We start from the raw sequence: 18,661 nt of genomic DNA on the forward strand, positions 1-18,661 counted from the left end.
ACTTGTAACTTGACACCTCATCTTGTAAGAAAAAAAGAGCGCTCCTAAGACAAAAGATACCTCGTGTGGCTGTGTGTTGTTAAACTTCTCACAGACCAGAGGTTGATTTATTAATATGGTCTGATAGATTATTACAACACTGAACACAAAGTACTTGTTTCTCGTTTTAAATTTAGTTTAATATACCAAAAAATCAAACAGCAAGCTGATGGTTGGTAAGAAAAAAAAAGCTGTTGGCTAGCGTAGTACAGAGCTTTAAAACAGTTGACCAATGAAAAACGAGACAATTGGTAGGCGGGACGAGATCGTATGATTGACTACCTATTTCTCCAATGGTATGCCCCTCTTATTTCCATTGTCCAATCACATTCGGCCATAACCCGCTGTATCCAACGAGTGGATTTTCAACCAGCTCCAGAGAAAAGCGGAGACAAGCAGTCATCATTTCTCTCTCAGCTTCTTCCTACTAACCTACACGGAGGCGACGAGCCAAGATTAAAAATCTTCTTCACTTAAAAGGAAAACATATCAAACTTAAAATTCAGAAAATCATGGCTGACACAGCAGTTGACACGACCGCAACCGCAGAGGTTACAGCTAAGGTGCGTTTCATTCATTTCTGTCTTTTTTTTTTTTCGGTTGAAAAAAGAAAAGTCGCCATATGCTAACTTGGCAAACTTTGAATTATTTGTGTTAACGGTTCGTGGTGCGGACTGGGTCGTTGGTCCTAATAAACGTCCTTACTTCATGTTAAGTTACCAGTAACAAAAAAAAAAAGGTATTTGAGGCAAACGTCGCTTCCCACATCCATATAACGTCAGTTTGGTTGATTTTATAATGTTCGGCATCGACGAGTGATTATTTGAGTTGAAAGAGCGACCAAATTTTGACGTGTTTAGCTTAAAAATGTGTGTTTGGGTTAACGTTAAAAATGTCTGAGCACACAAAGCGGTCGAGATGATACAGCTGGTGGAGCGGTGCTGTTGTGGGCGGGAAGTCACAGTACGCGCCGACTGACATTAAAATGTGAAACACTGCCGATTTGAGAAGGTGATTTAAAAAAAAAAAAAAAAAAAACAACAACAGAGCCTTCCTTGAATGACAAACTTGGAAGTAGTAAAGTTGGATGTGGTAACCTATGGTGCTTGAGAATAACTGTCTTGAATGGCCTTTTTATTCAATGCATTTTTTTTCTTTTTCTTTTTTTTTTTTTTTTGCAGGAGCTGAAAGAGAAGAAAGAAGTGGAAGTGGAAGATAAGGAGAATGGCAGCGGGGAAGCACCTGCCAATGGCACAGTGAGTTGAGGCGCACACTCCTTGACAAGGAGCCTCATGGCCTTTTGTCTTAGCACCCTCATCATGCAGGTGTCGCTAGACCCGCCCCCTGTTCAGCTGCTCTCCAGACTGCTATCCCACCGCGCTTTGTTTGGGTTGTGAAATGGCACAGATGTTAGTTAGCGAGCTTTTTTGGACGCCTCGATTGGTCCTCTGACTTGGTTCCCAGAGCTTGGTAGCTAATCCTCTGGGGAGGCAATAAGAGCTCCGCACACATGCTTCTTTTTAACCATCCCCGAAGGAGTACAATGCACAAGACTCTGGGAGGATTATTCCTACCATGTTTTGGGATTGTCTAATTTGATTCTTGGACTGGGCCATAATCCTGTATTGTTTACATATTAAAGCCCAGGCATGACATTGAGTCTCCAGACTGACATTTCCTCTCCTCTTCATTCAGAATGGTGCTGATCACAGTGACAAAGTGGACAAGGCTGCAGAGGAGGAACACAAGAATGGAGATGGTATGTTTATAATAAATTAATATTTTCATGAATGGAATTTGTAACCACCCTATTTATTCGTGGTTTCCAGATTTGCTGATTTTAGTTTTGCCTTAATTGTGTGAATATGTTTCTCTTTTTTTGTTTTTGTTTAAAGTTCCGTTGTGGCATTTGATCCTGAGAACTGAGCGTGTATCATGAGTGGTCTGCATTACTCACAAAGTAAATGGCTGCTTTTCTGAAGTAATGTAAACTGTCCTTACAGGGAATGCAGAGGAGGCTCCCCCTGCTGAGGAAGTTGATGCACAGCCTGTGAAGCGTGCAGCTGAAGAAGAGGAGGTGGGTTCTCTTCTCAGTGCTAACTGCATTGAACACTTCAGCTTTGATCTTCACAAACCTATCCTTAAACTGCTGTTTTCCTTTCTCTTCCAGGAAAATGTGGAGACAAAAAAGCAGAAGACGGAAGAAAACGGAGATTCAAAAGAAGCAGAAGTGGAGGCTTAAGAGTTCTCCTCTGCTACTTGTTTGCAGCACTGTCTTAACAGCTTGGTCAACATTGTGTTGTAGAGCTTGTGCTTTCTGTATCTTTGAGAGATTTTTTTTTTGTTTGGTCCTATGTTATCATGTTGCACTGGAGTCCTGAAACATAGTGGCCCTGCCTCCTTTTTTTACGAGATGTTATTTATTGGTCTATAAAATGAACTTTTTTTTGTACTTGTACAAATCGGGCCACATTATGAGATCGGTTTTCTTTAATATCTGTGTTGTAAGCACATTCTCTACTATGTTACTGCTGACCAGCTGATTGATACATTTAGGCAGCTGCCCCCCTCCACCAAGGCTCATGTTGACCTCTCAGATTCACTTAAAGGACCAAAGATAAGTTTTAAGCAGGGGCTAATGGACAGTTGTCAGCATTATTAGTTAAGGCATAGTTTTGTGTTGAGCTGCTAGTACTTAATCCTTTGCCTGGCTGCCCTGTTAACATAACAGATGGCACAAATGAATGAAGGGGTCTCTGTCTTGAACCTCCATGATAAGATTGCTTGACCCTGTTTTATGGAGGCATGCTTTTGCAATGTTAATTAACCCCTCTTAAATCTTAAAGCTTTGGTCATTTGTTCTGTATGCATTCCACGCAAATTTGTACCATTTACACTCTACTGTGTTTTTTTTTTTTTTTTTTTTTTTTTTTTTTTCCCTGGGTTTTCAATGAGTTTGTTATGTTATGGCTGGGTAGCCCAGTTTTGTGTCCAAGACTGCCTTTCTCAGAACCAGAATGACATTCGGTTACTTCAGCCACTGCTTTGTATATTCTGATTAACAAATAAATTGTCTTTTTACTTAACATATTGTATCTAGTTTTGTGCACATTACCTGTTTATAGATCATTGGTGCCTCTCTTACAGCTGTGGCTTTGTAAGTCGATGATGTCACTTGACCTAATTTTCCTTAACATGGAGAATGGTTGGCTTAGATGTAGGAAGGAACAGGAATGATTTTCCCTGTCACTTGGTAATGGAAAAGATGCATGAATCAAAGGTTTTCCGTCTCATGTCTTCTAGCTCCACCATGTGGTCTATTCTAAGGTTGCACATAATTATTCAGGTCAACGGGGGTGAAATTTCAGTTGGATGTACAACCATAAATAGTGATGAAATTGGTGCAATAACTGACACAGGAGTCCAAAATGGCAAAATGATCATTTTAGTTTCAACCCTGAAGTAAAGTAGCTGTTACAGTAACACTGCTAATATTGAGCAATAGGTGGCACCATAGAACACATATACTCAAAATGTGTGTGTGTTTTTTTTTAAGCAAGCTGCAACAGCATGATCCATACAGTTTCCGTTTCCTTAGAAACATGAGCATGGCATGTGTCCAGTCAGCTATGGAGGTTTAATGGTAGGCGATGGTTAACATTCTACTGAGGCACCACCAGTTCTAAATGATTGGCATGATAAGGTTGGCATGCTTGAAGTGGGATCCAGTAGGTGAAACCAATAAAATTAAAGTTGTATACGGATGATTAACTTGTACAAACCCTGAAATATGAGGCTGTGTGCCAGTCATGTTGAAGATGCTCAGGCAATTCAAAGCAAGCTTGTTTGACATGGCACAACAGATCCAAAAGTAAATCATTTGCATCAGCAGCGACCAGACAGAGATGAAATGTCCAGGATGGAAGGGAAATGGATGTTCACCGCTTCCTGTGAGGAAGTTGGATAGCTAACCCAAATTTGAGAGGTTCGCACCACAGCGTGAGCCTCAGTGGGTCAAGAGTGTAGTGACAGAAGCCTACAACCTACAGCATGCGCCCTATTGGTGAAGATAAGCACTTGCTGCTGGCAATGTGAACCCCAAAGTCTTTCATCTCAGTGTTGTCCACCTTCACGGTTACCCATAGTTCACATCAATCTTCTGAGAATTCTTGCCAGCCAAACAACTTGTTTGTTTGTTTGTTGTTCTTCTGTTTTGTTCGGTTTCCGACTGAATGATGAATCACACCCCAGTTTCAACTTCTCCTCTTCCTGATAATGACAAGAATCACTGTCATTACAACGGTTTGGCCAGGAGTAGGGTGACAGCTCACAGTGCTGTCCATGGCTTAGAGAGGGCGCAGACATAATTTGCCACCAGTACACAGTTCTGTTTTTGAATGTTGGTGTGTGTGTGTGTGTGTGTGTGTGTGTGTGTGTGATTGTATGTATGGTGTGTGTGTGTATGTCTTCATATTAGTCATGGCTCAATTGGCATTGTATTTGGCATTGTACTCTTACTGGGGACGTGAATAAGAGTCTCCCAGCATAAATCTGTCAAGCGAGAACACATAGGTAAATCTAATGGTCGTGGCTGGTGAATGGATGGTGTGAAGCATGTTGTTTTCACTTATTCTTTGATAAGGTGGGTATTATGAAGCCCTTTGAGACCATAACAGTGATTAAGGGCTTAACAAATAAACTCGACTAGAATATTAAATATGTGTTTGCAGCCTTCTACAATCAGAGTTTCTGAATTAAAGATTTAACATAGCTGTGCGTGAGTGCTGTCGTGATGTTCAAGGCTTGAAAACAAAGGTCAGTGGCAGCACATTCAGTTAGTCACAAAATCCTGCTTCAAGTGGGGGGGGGGGGCTAATATGCTAACTCAGAGAAACAGGCAGGTAGACATTACTTTGGCCTTATGACCAAAACAAAACATTAACACAAGGCATTGAGAGACTGTATTGTAGCTCATGCAGACGTTAGGCAACTGATAAAAGGAAGAAAAAGAGGGAAAAGCTGTAGTTAGCCTGTTGTGATCAAAATTCTATCCTGAACATCAACAAAGAAGGAAAGATGATGAAAGGTTCAACTTACAGCAAATAAATCAGACACATAATAGCCTAGACTATCCTTAAGTCACAAACACACTCATAGAGGTCACTCCTTACACAGTGTAACTGTCACACACACACACACACACACACACACACACACACACACACTCACACACACTCACATACACGCACCCAAATCTTGCATACAAAAAGTCACACATTTGGAAAAGTTAGGAAAAAATGCATGGGCACACACACTGTATGAAACACACTGGTCATGTACACATATTAGAGCAGTGGCCAATGTCTGTCTGTCTGTCTGTCTAGCTCTGAGAAGAGCAGTGCTGAGTAGTATGAGCTAGTAAATGGAGTTGTGCTGTACAGTGTGCAGCAGGGTGTACAGTATGGTGTCCTATCGGTGCTGTGAAGGTCAAATTAGACATAGAAGCGAGTGCGTGTGTTTGGTGAGTGTGTGAGGTAAAGTAAATTAAGACGCTTTTCTAAATGTGCACCAGTAGTGGCTGGGTCTCGCTTTCGGGGGGCTCACCCTCAGGGGGGGGCAGCTGGTACACCACGCAGAGAGAGGAGTACAGGCAGCCCACGAATGACATCAGGCTTGCAAAGTACATCACTCCCTGGGCCCCACCCACCAGTGAGGTCAGAGGTCCCATCGCCACGGAGACCAGGATCTGAGCCAGAAAATACTGGCAGCTGAGCAGAGAGATGTCCACTCCCATCCCTCGTCTGGTCCCTTCTTCAGATGAGCCACAAAACTAAAACATATTTAAACATTGATTGGTTGTATGCTCTATCAAGGTGGCTCCCCACAAATCAATACCAAGTTTTTTTTTCCTTGAAAGAATCACCAAGCAGTCATTAATGATGCACTGTAAAACAATGCTGTAACTACATGCAGTGTCTCACCTGAGGGCTCTGGTAGTATTCACACAGCAGAGAGTAAGGCAGCGTACATAGAGAGGAGAAGAGCACCCCGTATGTGACACAGAGAGAGAGTACCACATAGAGGTTGGTGGAGAGTGTGGCCAGGCCTGTTCCCAAACCAAACGCCAGGTAGGCAAAAAAATACAGAGTGCGGAGAGAGAAACGCTCCTCCAGTTTCTCCAATATGGCTAGAGGCAGAAAGACAACAAGGATGGAAGAAGCAAAAGAGAAACAGAAAGATCAAAATGTATGCTGCGCACATGAAGAAAGATGAAAGCACTCTGTGCTGGTGAGAGCTGCACTGACGCTAGGTCTGCACAGTGAATCAAAATACTGGCAAAATCACAATATGGCCAAGTGCAATATCCAAATCACAGCTGCAATTTTTTGATGAAGGTAAAATGTATGACAAAAATTGTTCTAAACAGTATTATGGTACCATAAACACACCCTGGCCTATACAAACTGTATTTTACAGATGTACGAAAACATATTTCTATGTACAGAACTCAGAAAAAAAATCACACCATCACCATTTTAATTGCGTTTTCACTGAGAATAAAAAAATATAATGCAAAAATGATAATTCCTACTAGAATTGTGAATCATGTTGCAATCACAATATCTGTAAAATTAATCACAATAGGATTTTCTTTTGCCATATCATTCAACCCTAACTGAAACCCAAGCCACAATGCGAGAGTGTTTTGCTTGCAGTTTACCTGAGTAGAAAGCAGCACTGAATGCATAGATGCACATGCCCCAGCAGCCCATGCTGACCCCAGCATTATAGCGTTGGTAAGCCTCAGAGTCGTGGGGTGCTTTGGGGTCTCCTTCAAACACCACCTCCCCCATGAAGTCAGTGTAGAACAGCAACATGCCCTCAAAGGAAAGCCAGCCTAGGTCATAGAAAGACCCAAGAACAACATAAAACAACATAAATCATATACAAAAGGCCTCGCTTTTAATATGGTGTAGCAACGCTGTCAGACACATACTTGCGAATACATAACTATATTCAAATGAAAGTGCTTTTCTCACCCAAAAAATGATTTGTGCATAAGCTTCGCAGGGAGGGAGGCATCCTGTATATGGCCACACACAGCAGCTTCATTGACATCTGGGATTCTGCTGTCTCCACATTCTCACTCAGATCGCTTTCATAGCGCACCCCATTCAGCAAAATGTTTGCAACCTTCGTTAGACAAAAGCAAAGGGACAAAAATGCATTGCAACTGAAGATCTAAACCATTTGCACATGTAAAATGAACATTATTATTTTTAGTTTTGTTTTTCTTTTTCAATACATGGCTGACCTGCTGGCTGAAGGTCACTGTCCTTCTGCGTCCATTCTCCAGCCCAATAATCTGGGTTGCCATGGGCTCCTCCATTAGTGCAAGACTCTGAGGGCGCTTCAGAATGCCAGCAGATGAGCCACGATGTGACCCTGCACCAGGATGAGCCCCAGCTCCAGTCTGAGGTGCAGCTTCTCCTCCAGCCTGGGGCCCTTCTGCATGCTGAGCCTCTCCAGCTGCGTGAGCCTCCGCTTCAAGCTGGGGCTTTCCGGGAGGATGGGGCTCCGACCCTTGTGTAGACTCCTCAGGAGGTGGAGAGTTCCCTGGAGGCAGAGCCCTGGCTGTGGAGTCAGGGTCTGGGGGCTGTGGTGTCTGCTGGCCTGTGTAGCAGTCTATGAGCACGCTATCTATATAGGAGGTTCCCAGGGAGGAAGCAAATTCGTTGATGCCAGTGAGAGAGCTGTCCCTACTTAGAAAGCTGCCATATTTAGGAGTGAGGGGGCTTAGGGGCGATATGGGGCTAGTGAGGCCCGCACAGAGACGTGCATTGGCACTGCAAGAATGGGCCAAGGGGTCAGGGTTGTGTGGGTGTTGCTCTGAGAATTTGTAGCTGTAAAGACCTTCCTCCTCTTCTTCCTCATCCAATCCCAAAGCTGATCCTGGGGGAACCGGGGGAGATGGAGGGAGAGGGAGGCTGGGGCTTTTCAGATTGCTTTTGCTGGAGTTTTTGTTGGGCTGAGTCTTTGGTAGGGGCCGTTCAGGGATACTGGTCAGAGTCATGGCTGTGGTGACCACCAACGTGACACTTGTGAAGAGGTATATGACCCGCAGCTGACCTCCCATCGACCTTCCAAATTCTGTCTGATCCCAGTTGATTCCACCCACAATGTAGCCAAAACCACCGCCTAGTCCTGTAGGGCATGATTAAGACAAACACAACCGCAGATCATGAATGACATTAAACTGATAAAATATTGTGTTTAACCTTTTTTATTGGTAAATGACACTTTGACATCTAAATTTCACCAGTCTTTTGCAAATTATGTTGAGAAAATGTAGCTTTAAGTTGCCACATGCCATGTCACTACTGTCATGACAAAGCAAACTTAAGCTGGTGACCTTGTAGCACGAGTTCAAACCTGCTAACAGCGCATGGATGTTCAGGCCCCGGTCCTGGTCTTCTGGGCTGCATACATCCATCATGTAAGCATGGCTGGGGTTGTCGGCTGAGTCAGCACTGAAGTCCATCAGAACCACTCCACATACTGTCAGGACTATTCCCCACTTGTGATTGGATGCCGTGTCAGCCAGTGCACCACCGATGTCCCGCCCATTCAGCACCAGAGTCAGACCAACCAAAGCTCCTGTGAGGAAAGAAGCAGAAGAAGCAAAGTTTTGAATTTCAACACTAAACTAACATTTCTCAGTTAATATTTCTCTGCTAAAGTAAACTAGAAGAATCATATTTGCACATTATTAACATCTTACCTATGGCCAGGGCAAAAATGAAGGGTCTCCTTCGCCCAAACCGGGATGTACAACGATCACTCCATGCTCCAAGGAGAGGCTGAACAAGGAATCCTTGATGCCAATGAGAGGGGATACAGAGTTAAAAAATATTCATACACAAAATACAATGGATCATGTGTCTTTGTGCAACACTGGATAGTTCACATCAGTGCTATTTAATTGCCCACCAGTTTGTCATCTTGGCTTGCCCTTTACCTACCCAGTATGGGGCTGATGAACCACACCAGGCTGTAGAACTGGTCAGGCAGACCCATTTGTAGAAGCACGGGGGTCACATAAGCTGTTTCCATGGCATAGCTAAACTCGATACCAAACAGGATGCAGCCATTGAAGAGCAACTCAGGGAAGGTGCGTCTTGGAGGAAGCTCACTGAGGTCCAGTTGGTCCAGGGGGCAGGGGGTATTTGGCGGTGGCGGCGGAGAAGGTCTAATCAGCTTCCGACGTTTCGGGTGTCTTTGGAAGTTGTTGGCACGGTGGCTGAGGTGCCGAGTGGTGGATGTTGGGAAGCTGGCAGTTTTGGGGAGCGAGCTCCTCCAGATACCTTCCTGAGCCGAAGCTGACCTCCCCCCCGGACTGGCCAAGAGGGGGTCACTAGGGGTGCCCATGCCTGGAGATGACATCGCTCTCAACCCAGGTTGCTCTGCAGCACACAAAAGGGTGATTAGCAACATCAAGAAAAAAAAAAACTCAATTAGGATTAAAAATGTGTTTTTGGTCAATACGAACAGGCAATGTTGGATTCTAGAGGGCATGGAAGATAATCACATGATGTCATATTAATCATGTGATTCACTTGGTGTTAATTATGTAGGTATCAGTGCTTACAAGAGGACACTGCAGTCATCACCAGACAGTAATGATGGCACTCCTCGTGGGCACGACGCACTGCAACCAATGCGCATGTTGGTAGTGATGTGCGCAAAGCCCATGTGCTCGGTGTGGCTGAATACAGCAGTATGGTATGCGGCATCGCGTTCATGGAGCCTGTTTCCATTTTAATTTTTCATGGGCGAGGAGCAAATCAGACACAACGGAGCTGCTGGGGGAGAATGTCGTATTGGCTTTCCACACAATTACAATGATAGAAATTTCAAATGATTGCACAGATTCAAACTGAAGCATTTATTTGAACAGCAGACCCTATGCAGCCAAATAGCCAATCGATTGCCTTTTCATGCTATTTGGTTAACGATCCTCGTTATTTTCCTCGACTTGACATTTGCTTCTCAAGGTGAAGCGCCTACAATGGAACTAAGACTTGTGTTAGAGGATGAGGCAGGCGTGCAAACTGAAACGTGAAAGACGATAATTACCTTATCGGGGTGGCTCGTCATTTAATGCGGCATACTGTGTAGGTAAACAGATCAACCATTATTTATGCTTTATAAAAGATAGGATAAATTACAGGATTCATGTTTTTTTTCCTTTGATGCAGTCATGCCCCCGCTCTCTCCTCCGTCCCTTCTCCTTCCCCCTCTTCTTTTCTCCCCCTCCGCTCCTTCCTCCCGGTCTCTCCCGTGACGTCACGCCCCTCCCTGCAACATCAGTACCACGGATAGGTCCTACCTACAGATCATATCAGATAAACTGGCCGGATAAAGTAAACAAAATATGAAAATATGGGGGAAAAAATAGTCTCTTGTATTTTAAGCATCAAGCCACCGATTTAGAAGGATACAAACTGCTTTTTTCAGTATTTTAGATTTTAAAGGGAAAAAAAAGGAAAAAAGATGTGGCTACTTAACATGTGCCTAATTTTCACTTGAAAGCATTTTTTTTATATATATATAAATAATGCGCAATCTAATTTATATGTGCGAAATACCACAGTAGCTGGGTTCACTTGGACCACCCACCACTCTGATAAATACTTGGAGCCCCTCACCACACACACACATTAACTGTGCAACCCCAGCTAAAAACATAAGTACTTATAGGACTAATATTATTGTAGCTAATATCATATGAGATTAAACGTATAAGGTCACTAAACGCTTGCTAGGCCTATTAAGTGCAGCAGACACAAGTCTCCACAGGAACATTATGGGAATATTATGATTTTTTAATTAGAGCCATCTCTGACAGCTGCTTGGTCCAGGCCAGTCATATCATGGCTTGGTGTAACAGTCCGGCCTGGGCTCACCGGCTTGATAAAAGCAGAGGTGGAAACAGTGTCTGCCTTGTCCCAGGACACAGCTGCACCGGGGCATCACAGATCCTTGTTGTATGGAAAAGCCAAGCCTGTGCTGTTAAGGCAGTGGTGTTGAAGCATGTGCCATGGACATGCCAGGGCCAAGAGGCTGCAGGTTTTCAGTCTAACCAAAAACATCATTCACCGATTACCTTCAAGCAGAGAGGAGGGGCTGATCAGTGAAATAACCTGCTGGAGTTTTTGCTGGAGTGAAAACCTGCAACCTCATGGCCCTCCATGGCACATGGTTCGACACCCCTGTATTAATGGATAGCTGGACTGACTCTTAACCATATATACATCATCAAAACAATCATATGTCCTCTTTAAAACATGCTGCCAAAAATGGGAATCAAAATGTAAGGGGTGGGGCAACAGCTGTATTATCTCGCTCTCTCACTCTGTCTGATAAGAAATGGGCCCCTACAGTGAAACCTGACAGCCACTACAGGCCACGAGGACAAACACTGGCCATGCCATAAATCCCATCACCTATAAGCTCACCTGCTGCACCTTATGCAACCAGTTTTTCATAAACACAATATTGCCATGCATAAGGCAGGGTTCAGTCAGTGTACATTCAGCTCACTTTAGACGAGAGAGAGCCAAGTGATAATGCGTCATGCAGAGAGAAATTTGGACAACAAACAACAAAAACACTAAACTGAGATCCTCGCTGTATTACTTAGAGTCGACATGCACGTGCTCACAATTGTCTTGAGTTAGCCCCGCCTGTATTCAATAAACCTTGCACTGTGATTGGTGGTTATCTAGCGGCATCAGAATTATGATTGGACGGTCAGAAGTGGGCGTATGAGGATGCAGTTGTTTTGCAACTACGGGGCGGGCGTGTACTTCGAAATTACTACTGTAAACTGTAAACGTAACATTAGTAATATTGTTGCCTTGTAGGTCGTGTAGTGCCGAGAAAATGACAAATATCGACCTCGTCAAAGTTGGAAAGAACCTGCTGAAGAGTGCCGACACTGGGGAGGTAAGGAGTTGATCAACAAGCCAGTATGAAGCCTGTGGTACCGTTTTTATCCCCTGTCGTCTGCTGTTGGCTCTATAGATATTCGTTTCCGTACTGTATTGTTAAAAATGCCTTCACTTGACATAATGTGGCTCATTTTGTCGTCCCCTGCGAGGCTTAATGTATGCTGAGATCTCAGACCTGCTATTATCTCACAGTATGGCTTAATTACAGTAAATTGCCCCTCCAGGGTGTAGATCTGAGGGGAGTCGTGAATAGCAGCATAATATTGTGCTGGAGACCATATGTATGATTTCACAACAGATATATCAGTGCATACCACACTCATTTCCCTCATGCAGTTGATAATGTTATCTGCTTTTCCACTGGTTGACAGCCCCCCCTTGTCTGTGTTTCCAGCATGTGGAGCTCCAGGCTCTGTGGCAGGAGAGGCCAGTGGTCCTGCTGTTCCTGCGCAGGTTTGGCTGTCAGGTGTGTCGGTGGATGGCCTCAGAGACCAGCAAGATTGAGGCAGACCTGAGAGCCAGTGGTGTCCAGCTGGTCGGCATCGGACCGGAAGAGACAGGGCTGAAGGAGTTCATGGAAGGAGGATTTTTTAAAGGATGTAAGAAGCACAAAACACTCCTCACTGGGGCCTTTTGTAGCTCAGTTTTGTGTGGAACTGAAGTAATAGACCACAGAAGTCATCTTGACATGAAATAGGTAAAGACAGGTGTTACTGATGACATTAATGAAGGTACTATTCTACTGAAGTGTAGCAGAGCCAGGGTCCTGGTGTTATATGTGCTATTTCACTCGAATGACTCTGCTACACCTAAATGATACAGTACCTTCATTAATGTGATCAGTAACACCTGTGTTTACCTGCTATCTCATGTAAGAATGACTGTTGTTAAAAGGCCTAATGCACATACATTTCACACGAGTCTTGAGTGAAATATATGTGCAGATTTTTTTTTTTTTTTTTTTTAACTTTAGGAAAAAGGTATCCTTAAAACGCAGGACTTAATTAATGCCCATCTCCATTCTGTTCATGTAAGCTGTGTTCCAGCTGCAGGTCCAATTCTCAATTCTGTTCACTTTCATTTTTCCAAGTTCAGTTTGTGCACCTCTCAGCCATTCTCTTTTCATTTTGAACACTGGTCAACTTCAATATGTCCTGTGTTTTTCATCTCCTTTGTTATGACTCTGTTTAAAACCTTGTTGTCACTGTCCTCCATGGTTTTCCTGTTAGATGGACCCAGAGTTATGACAACATTGGTCTGTCCAGTTAACGAAAACACAAAAATCACCTTAAATTGGACATGTTCATTGAGACAACAGACATGCATCAGATATGTATCAGGTTTACAACCAAAAAATCAGAACTGGGATTCTTTCAACTGCAGTGTAGCTGTAACAACCCCTGTTTGTCTTCTCATAATTTTTAAATATCTGCATTGTCACCCTTGCACAACGTAACTTATGTAACACAAAGTGTGGGTGTGTCACAAGGGTCCATTACTGTCGATGTAGGATTATAAAGTTTGTTTGTCTTCCCTTGCAGCCCTTTATATTGATGAAAAAAAGAAAACCTACAAGGACTTGGGCTTTAAAAGGTAAGCGTGGAAGACCTGTGGTCCCAACTCGTAACAGAGAGGCTTTTCATTTGTTATGAATACAAGAACACCTTGACCTTGAATATAATTGCTTTAATTTGTCAAAGCAGGTCTGTCATGAGCCTAATTCTTCACTGGGAGATTTGGGTTTGACCAGTTAGACTAATTAGCTTCCTTTGCAAAAGATTAAGTGATGTGTAATTCAAGGACAATATTGTTTTCCCACTTAGGTACTCTGCCTTAAACGTGATTCCAGCTGCATTAGGGAAAAAAGTGCGAGATGTAATTGCAAAGGTAGGTAACGTCATTACACTGTTGATTATATTAGTGTTAATGTCAGTGGTGAGGGAGTGTTCATATGTCAGACATCACCAGCGACCTGGCAGCTGGGTGCCAGGAGCAAAATTGCTGAAGGACATGAGAGATCCATAGACTGACTTGTGATGGACTGTTCTCTGCTGTTGTTCAGGCCAATGCTGAAGGCATCCAGGGGAACTTCACAGGAGATCTGCTACAGAGTGGAGGCATGCTCATTGTGGCCAAAGGTAGGCCCAGACTTAGTGAGGAGAAAATGTTGACATATATATGTTGGTAGGATCTGTCTTGTGAGCGGGAACAGTATTGATTGCTCAATGAATTGGGGGTGAGAACAGCTGCCAACCTTTGAGCTCGTTGCACAGCACAGATAAAAGTAAAGTTTGCTCAGTCATTTTATTGCTGGTCACTTTATCTTTGAAAATGTCATTTTTTTCAGTCGTCAGTCTGAATGAGGATAGCAGATACGCTATCCTCCTTGAGATGCATTTTTGTAGTTTCTCCTCTAGAGGGCATTGCTGCATCACATTATTTCAAAGCTGAGAGGAAAAACAGATTTTAGAGTGGAGCGAGCTTACTTTTTGACAATGCCTCCTCCTGTGCTCTTCAAAGGTGGAGAAAAGGTCCTCCTGCACTTTGTCCAGGACTCACCAGGGGACTACGTACGTTTGGAGGACATTGTTAAGGCTGTGGGTGTCTCAGCCAATGCACAAGCAGGACAGATGCCGGTGGTAAGATATCCTAGAAATACAACAGTCCTCACAGGACTCGAGCTATATGAAATACTTGGTAACACATTAACCTACTGTCGAAGATACTGCTCAATTATAGCCACCTTAGGTTATTATTTAAACTCTGCATTCATTTCCCCACTGCTCCTCTTCAACTTCAGATTAATTGCTTGGCGACTGAGTGAACTGAAGGGGTATACTGAAGGATTAACAGAATGTAGATAGTATCACTGTGTTTTTAAGCCTAGTGCTGTGTGAGCCAGCAGGCCCTGTCGCACATCAGAAGAAACACTGTCAACACATCCAAGTCTTACACATTTTACTCAATATACATTGGCTGTTTATTTTTCTGCTTCAGACATAGGCCCTGTGTCATGGCCATTTGAATCTTCACTAATGTCATTTCTACATTTGCAAATGCTCTATTAGCTGAGTGACTTCAACAATTGTGGAATGAGAGAGAAAAGATTACCTTGTATAACTAAACTAGTGCTGGCAGTGTTTCTCCGGGATTGATCAAACACTTAAATTTTTCTAATTAAGGCTGCTAATGCAGCTCCAGCCGCGTAATGAGTGAAAAGTCAAACTTTGTGCATGACAGTTGTACATCAGCAGCCAGCATTTTGAGTCATTATGTTGGGATCTGAGGTAGAAGGTGTTGATACAAATACCAAAAAGCTCACAAGACATTGTAAATGTAGAATTTGCAATTTAAAAAAGTAAGCTTGGAGTCTGTGTACATTACCTGAGGGCAAATTGCTTTATAAGCTCATAAACATAGTATCATAGGTTGAGATGGATGGTGGTGATCCTGTGATTTATCAGGGCTTCAACATGCACGTGGCATCCAGCATGTTGGTCCCAAAAATGAAATCGCCCTGGGACTGTGATGCATTACGAAGAAAACCCAGCACCTCAGAGTTATGCAGCATGTACACTTCCCCGTGACATATCTTAAGACAAATGTCATCTCTGCAGCCCGGGATGACAATAGACTCAGTATTCTTCAGGGAGCCAGGAAGTGGTGGAAACAACTGCAGGTCACAAGCCTGTAACTGAAAGAGGCCATTAAAAAGTTTGCCGACATAGCAGTCAGAAATTTTGGGGACAGGGTGAGGTCATTTGTTGATCAGGGTAAATCCGGACTTGTCAGTGATTCAGCTTTAGATTCAGGAGTGATGACATGTTTTTTTTGTTTTTTCTTTTAAATAAAATTCCTCAAGATTTGCCTGAGTCATTCACTCAAACTCAACCTCAGCCTGGACATTAGCAGGCGATCCTCACAGAGAGACTACAGAACAGGTTCTTATACAAAAGAGGAATTAAACTCACAAGATTTTGTGTAGGCCAATTCTACTGCTGTAGCCTTGGACACTAGAAACACTTAAAAAAAAAAAAAAAAAAGCTAGAAGCCAGAGAAGCCAGCATTTAGTCTGCCATATCTCACTAAAGTAAAGCCATGAGCTGCTCTAATGATAAGAAGTGGGAGTCTGAGTTTCTGATTCAGTGAACGGTTTATCATTGTAGCGCCAATAGCTCTGAACCAGCTAATGTACATCGTCTCCTAGAGAATCATTTTCCAGTTTTATCGACTGTTTTTCCAAGTGAATAATTGAGTAATAATTAATTTAATTAAAATTCAAAATTATTTCACCTCACCTTTGGAATATAAGATACTGACATCTTCATTATGTTATATGGGATGTGTAAACTTTGATGCGTAATATCTCAAAACTGCTCAGAATGCAGACAGAACCTTCTAATTCCCAGGCAAGTCGATTTTGGTGATTTATCGTCTAGTGCCACTCTCCCACCTTAAAGTCAGACTGTTTTGGGCACAGTGAGTGATTTTCCTACCTTGCAGGCACCCAGGGTCATTAAAGTAAACGGTGCGTGGCAGCCTGGCAGGCCCTCAGTTGTTTACAGAGTTGTCCTATTTGGATATGTTGCAGTGGCGATGTGGGATGTCACTGAAGTATGTTTAATGTTTAAGTCTGCATAAACACTACAGTAAGTGATGCAACACAAAAATGCACAGTGTGCACATGGGACAGGCCCACTGCTGGCAGCTTTGGAGGAGGCGGCCGCCTTCCAGTCGACGCTCGAGGAACAAAAGTCCCTTGTGCCTGATTTTTTGGGGGCGTTTCTAGCAGCCAGGCAGAGCCTCTGCTCTGATTTGTCAGCAGTTCTTGAAGGTTTGCCTCTTCCTCCTGCCTCAAATGTAAGATAATTCATTGAGTCCTGTCAAGTCAGCTTTCTACATAGAGATGTTCTGATGGGTCCATGTTTTTTTTTTTCTTAATACAACTTTGGCAATGCATCCTCCAATAGAATTTATTTATTTATTTATTTATTTATCATAAATAAGCAACATCCAAGAGTAAAGATCCATGAAAAACAGTAGCCAATCGATCCAGATATCTCTCACACTCTTTTATAGTGGCATTAAAACAAATGTGAACTTTGGTCTTCAATACTGTATGTCTATCTCTCCCTTTTTTGAGGAAATTAAACAACCCTTTTCATATTATTTTCCTGTTTGAATTGTAAAGTAGATCTCTACAGTTGGACAATATTGCATTATACTTATATTGTACCTTCTCCTGCAGTGCCACGATGACGTCTGTACTCTATGATGGCCTCACTCTCTGCCTGAACGACACCTACACTTGGGAAGGTCACACGGACAATAAGGCATGGAGCTCTGTTAAAACAGAAAGTAATCAGTCAAACAAGCCTTTACAAAATGCTACAAAAGTAAAATTTTACATTCTTAACCTTAGTGTGATTGTGAACATAAGACAAGCAATATTCATATTACTTTTATATTACCTTTATATTGCAAATGTATAAAAGGCTTTATGTCGCAAAAACACTCACAGTCTTAATTGTATTGTAAATCCTGAATTCCAGTTACCTCAGTTGACTTGAATGTTGACCAGTGTGTTTGTCTTGTCTCGTCTTTAGGTTGATGTGTATATCGATTTACATTTTGTCATTGTCATGTCAAATAATTTTATACTAAATTAATTGCTTTTGTATGCACTGAATAGTTTAAAATCAGTAGATGGCTTCATTCATGCTGTCTCACAGCAGCTGTGGCGGTGAGGATGTTTTCTAATCCCTGGACATGAGAAGCAGCCAGTCTGCTCATGCCAGGTTGTTTGATCGCTTGATTAATAATACTTGATTAAAAACTCTGTCTGGCACCATCACAGGATCACAGCAGCATTATTGTGGTTTCCTTGTTGTCATTTTCAGCAGCGAGCAAAGACTTTATATCTAACAATGATTTATCTAGTCACTTCTTGTTCATTTAAAATTGCATCTTATGTCACTCTCGTATTAAATACTTGATGTGAGTTTGTCTCTGGAATTTAAATATGAGTGAGGGGAGCACTGGAGGCAGAGTAGGACAAGTTGGATGTCGGAGTAGAATGATTAGAGCATTATTAGAAGGAATTGCAGTTTGAGAATTACTAGGAGAAACGTGCAGTAGGAATATGTGCAAGCAAGCAGGTTTATTTGTATTGCACAACTTCTACACAGTGTGCTTTATGTAAGTAAAAGCAAATAGCAACATCTATATATAAAATGTGATTATAAGAAAGTATGAAGTGCATAAAAATTATTTTGTATGGAGTAAGTCTAGCAGGAGGTGAAGAATGAATGTATTTATAGAAGTAGTTGGAAGGTAAAAAGAGTGGAAGCAGGAAGAGGGGGCGCCCCGGTGGCTCACCATGTAGAGCGTGTACCACTGAGGCTAATTTAACCACAGCGGCCTGGGCCCGAATCTGCATGTCATCCCCTCTCTCTATCCTGTCTTTCCTGTCTCTCTCTGCTGTGCCTGTCTAATAAAGCAGAGATGTCCCAAAAAATACTCTTAAAAAACCAAAAAATGGGTGGAAGCAGGAAGTGTAGGAGCACTAATAAAAGCAGCAGCACTGGAGGTCTGAGTGACATGAATAG

At 42.7% G+C, this 18,661-nt stretch overlaps 3 protein-coding genes across 3 annotated transcripts; 2 read left to right on the forward strand and 1 right to left on the reverse strand.

Moving 5' to 3' along the window:
• The first annotated feature begins 402 nt into the window (after nucleotides 1-402).
• On the forward strand, nucleotides 403-3,125 carry LOC115359601 (prothymosin alpha). Its single transcript, XM_030052156.1, has 5 exons — nucleotides 403-602; nucleotides 1,221-1,295; nucleotides 1,735-1,798; nucleotides 2,043-2,116; nucleotides 2,210-3,125. The coding sequence occupies exons 1-5, from the start codon at nucleotides 552-554 to the stop codon at nucleotides 2,279-2,281; spliced, it is 336 nt and encodes a 111-aa protein (XP_029908016.1). The 5' UTR covers nucleotides 403-551; the 3' UTR covers nucleotides 2,282-3,125.
• A 343-nt stretch (nucleotides 3,126-3,468) lies between these two features.
• slc45a1 (solute carrier family 45 member 1) lies at nucleotides 3,469-10,303 on the reverse strand. The gene is made up of 10 exons (XM_030052146.1): nucleotides 10,177-10,303; nucleotides 9,063-9,503; nucleotides 8,822-8,914; nucleotides 8,473-8,697; nucleotides 7,355-8,244; nucleotides 7,080-7,233; nucleotides 6,761-6,937; nucleotides 6,021-6,226; nucleotides 5,644-5,869; nucleotides 3,469-4,308 (listed from the first exon to the last, which is right to left on the reverse strand). The coding sequence occupies exons 2-10, from the start codon at nucleotides 9,481-9,483 to the stop codon at nucleotides 4,280-4,282; spliced, it is 2,421 nt and encodes an 806-aa protein (XP_029908006.1). The 5' UTR covers nucleotides 9,484-9,503; nucleotides 10,177-10,303; the 3' UTR covers nucleotides 3,469-4,279.
• Nucleotides 10,304-11,865: 1,562 nt separating this feature from the next.
• Nucleotides 11,866-17,937, forward strand: prxl2b (peroxiredoxin like 2B). The gene is made up of 7 exons (XM_030052155.1): nucleotides 11,866-12,048; nucleotides 12,448-12,652; nucleotides 13,595-13,646; nucleotides 13,877-13,940; nucleotides 14,116-14,191; nucleotides 14,574-14,692; nucleotides 17,302-17,937. Exons 1-7 carry the CDS (start codon nucleotides 11,986-11,988, stop codon nucleotides 17,326-17,328), a joined length of 606 nt encoding a protein of 201 aa, XP_029908015.1. The 5' UTR covers nucleotides 11,866-11,985; the 3' UTR covers nucleotides 17,329-17,937.
• Nucleotides 17,938-18,661: the final 724 nt, after the last annotated feature.

The sequence above is a fragment of the Myripristis murdjan genome, chromosome 5 (genome assembly GCF_902150065.1).
Source record: "Myripristis murdjan chromosome 5, fMyrMur1.1, whole genome shotgun sequence".
NCBI classification, from domain to species: domain Eukaryota; kingdom Metazoa; phylum Chordata; class Actinopteri; order Holocentriformes; family Holocentridae; genus Myripristis; species Myripristis murdjan.

What these genes read in the sequence shown, in the direction of transcription:
- LOC115359601 (XM_030052156.1), top strand. Translation starts at nt 552, where the DNA reads ATGGCTGACACAGCAGTTGACACGACCGCAACCGCAGAGGTTACAGCT. An exon ending in CCGCAGAGGTTACAGCTAAG is followed by an intron (nt 603 to 1,220) that starts GTGCGTTTCATT and finishes TTTTTTTTGCAG; the next exon opens with GAGCTGAAAGAGAAGAAAGA. An exon ending in AAGCACCTGCCAATGGCACA is followed by an intron (nt 1,296 to 1,734) that starts GTGAGTTGAGGC and finishes CTCTTCATTCAG; the next exon opens with AATGGTGCTGATCACAGTGA.
- slc45a1 (XM_030052146.1), bottom strand. Translation starts at nt 9,483, where the DNA reads ATGTCATCTCCAGGCATGGGCACCCCTAGTGACCCCCTCTTGGCCAGT. An exon ending in CATCCATGCGCTGTTAGCAG is followed by an intron (nt 8,245 to 8,472) that starts GTTTGAACTCGT and finishes CATGCCCTACAG; the next exon opens with GACTAGGCGGTGGTTTTGGC. An exon ending in ATGCACAAATCATTTTTTGG is followed by an intron (nt 6,938 to 7,079) that starts GTGAGAAAAGCA and finishes TCTATGACCTAG; the next exon opens with GCTGGCTTTCCTTTGAGGGC.
- prxl2b (XM_030052155.1), top strand. Translation starts at nt 11,986, where the DNA reads ATGACAAATATCGACCTCGTCAAAGTTGGAAAGAACCTGCTGAAGAGT. An exon ending in AAGGACTTGGGCTTTAAAAG is followed by an intron (nt 13,647 to 13,876) that starts GTAAGCGTGGAA and finishes TTTCCCACTTAG; the next exon opens with GTACTCTGCCTTAAACGTGA. An exon ending in AAGCAGGACAGATGCCGGTG is followed by an intron (nt 14,693 to 17,301) that starts GTAAGATATCCT and finishes CTTCTCCTGCAG; the next exon opens with TGCCACGATGACGTCTGTAC.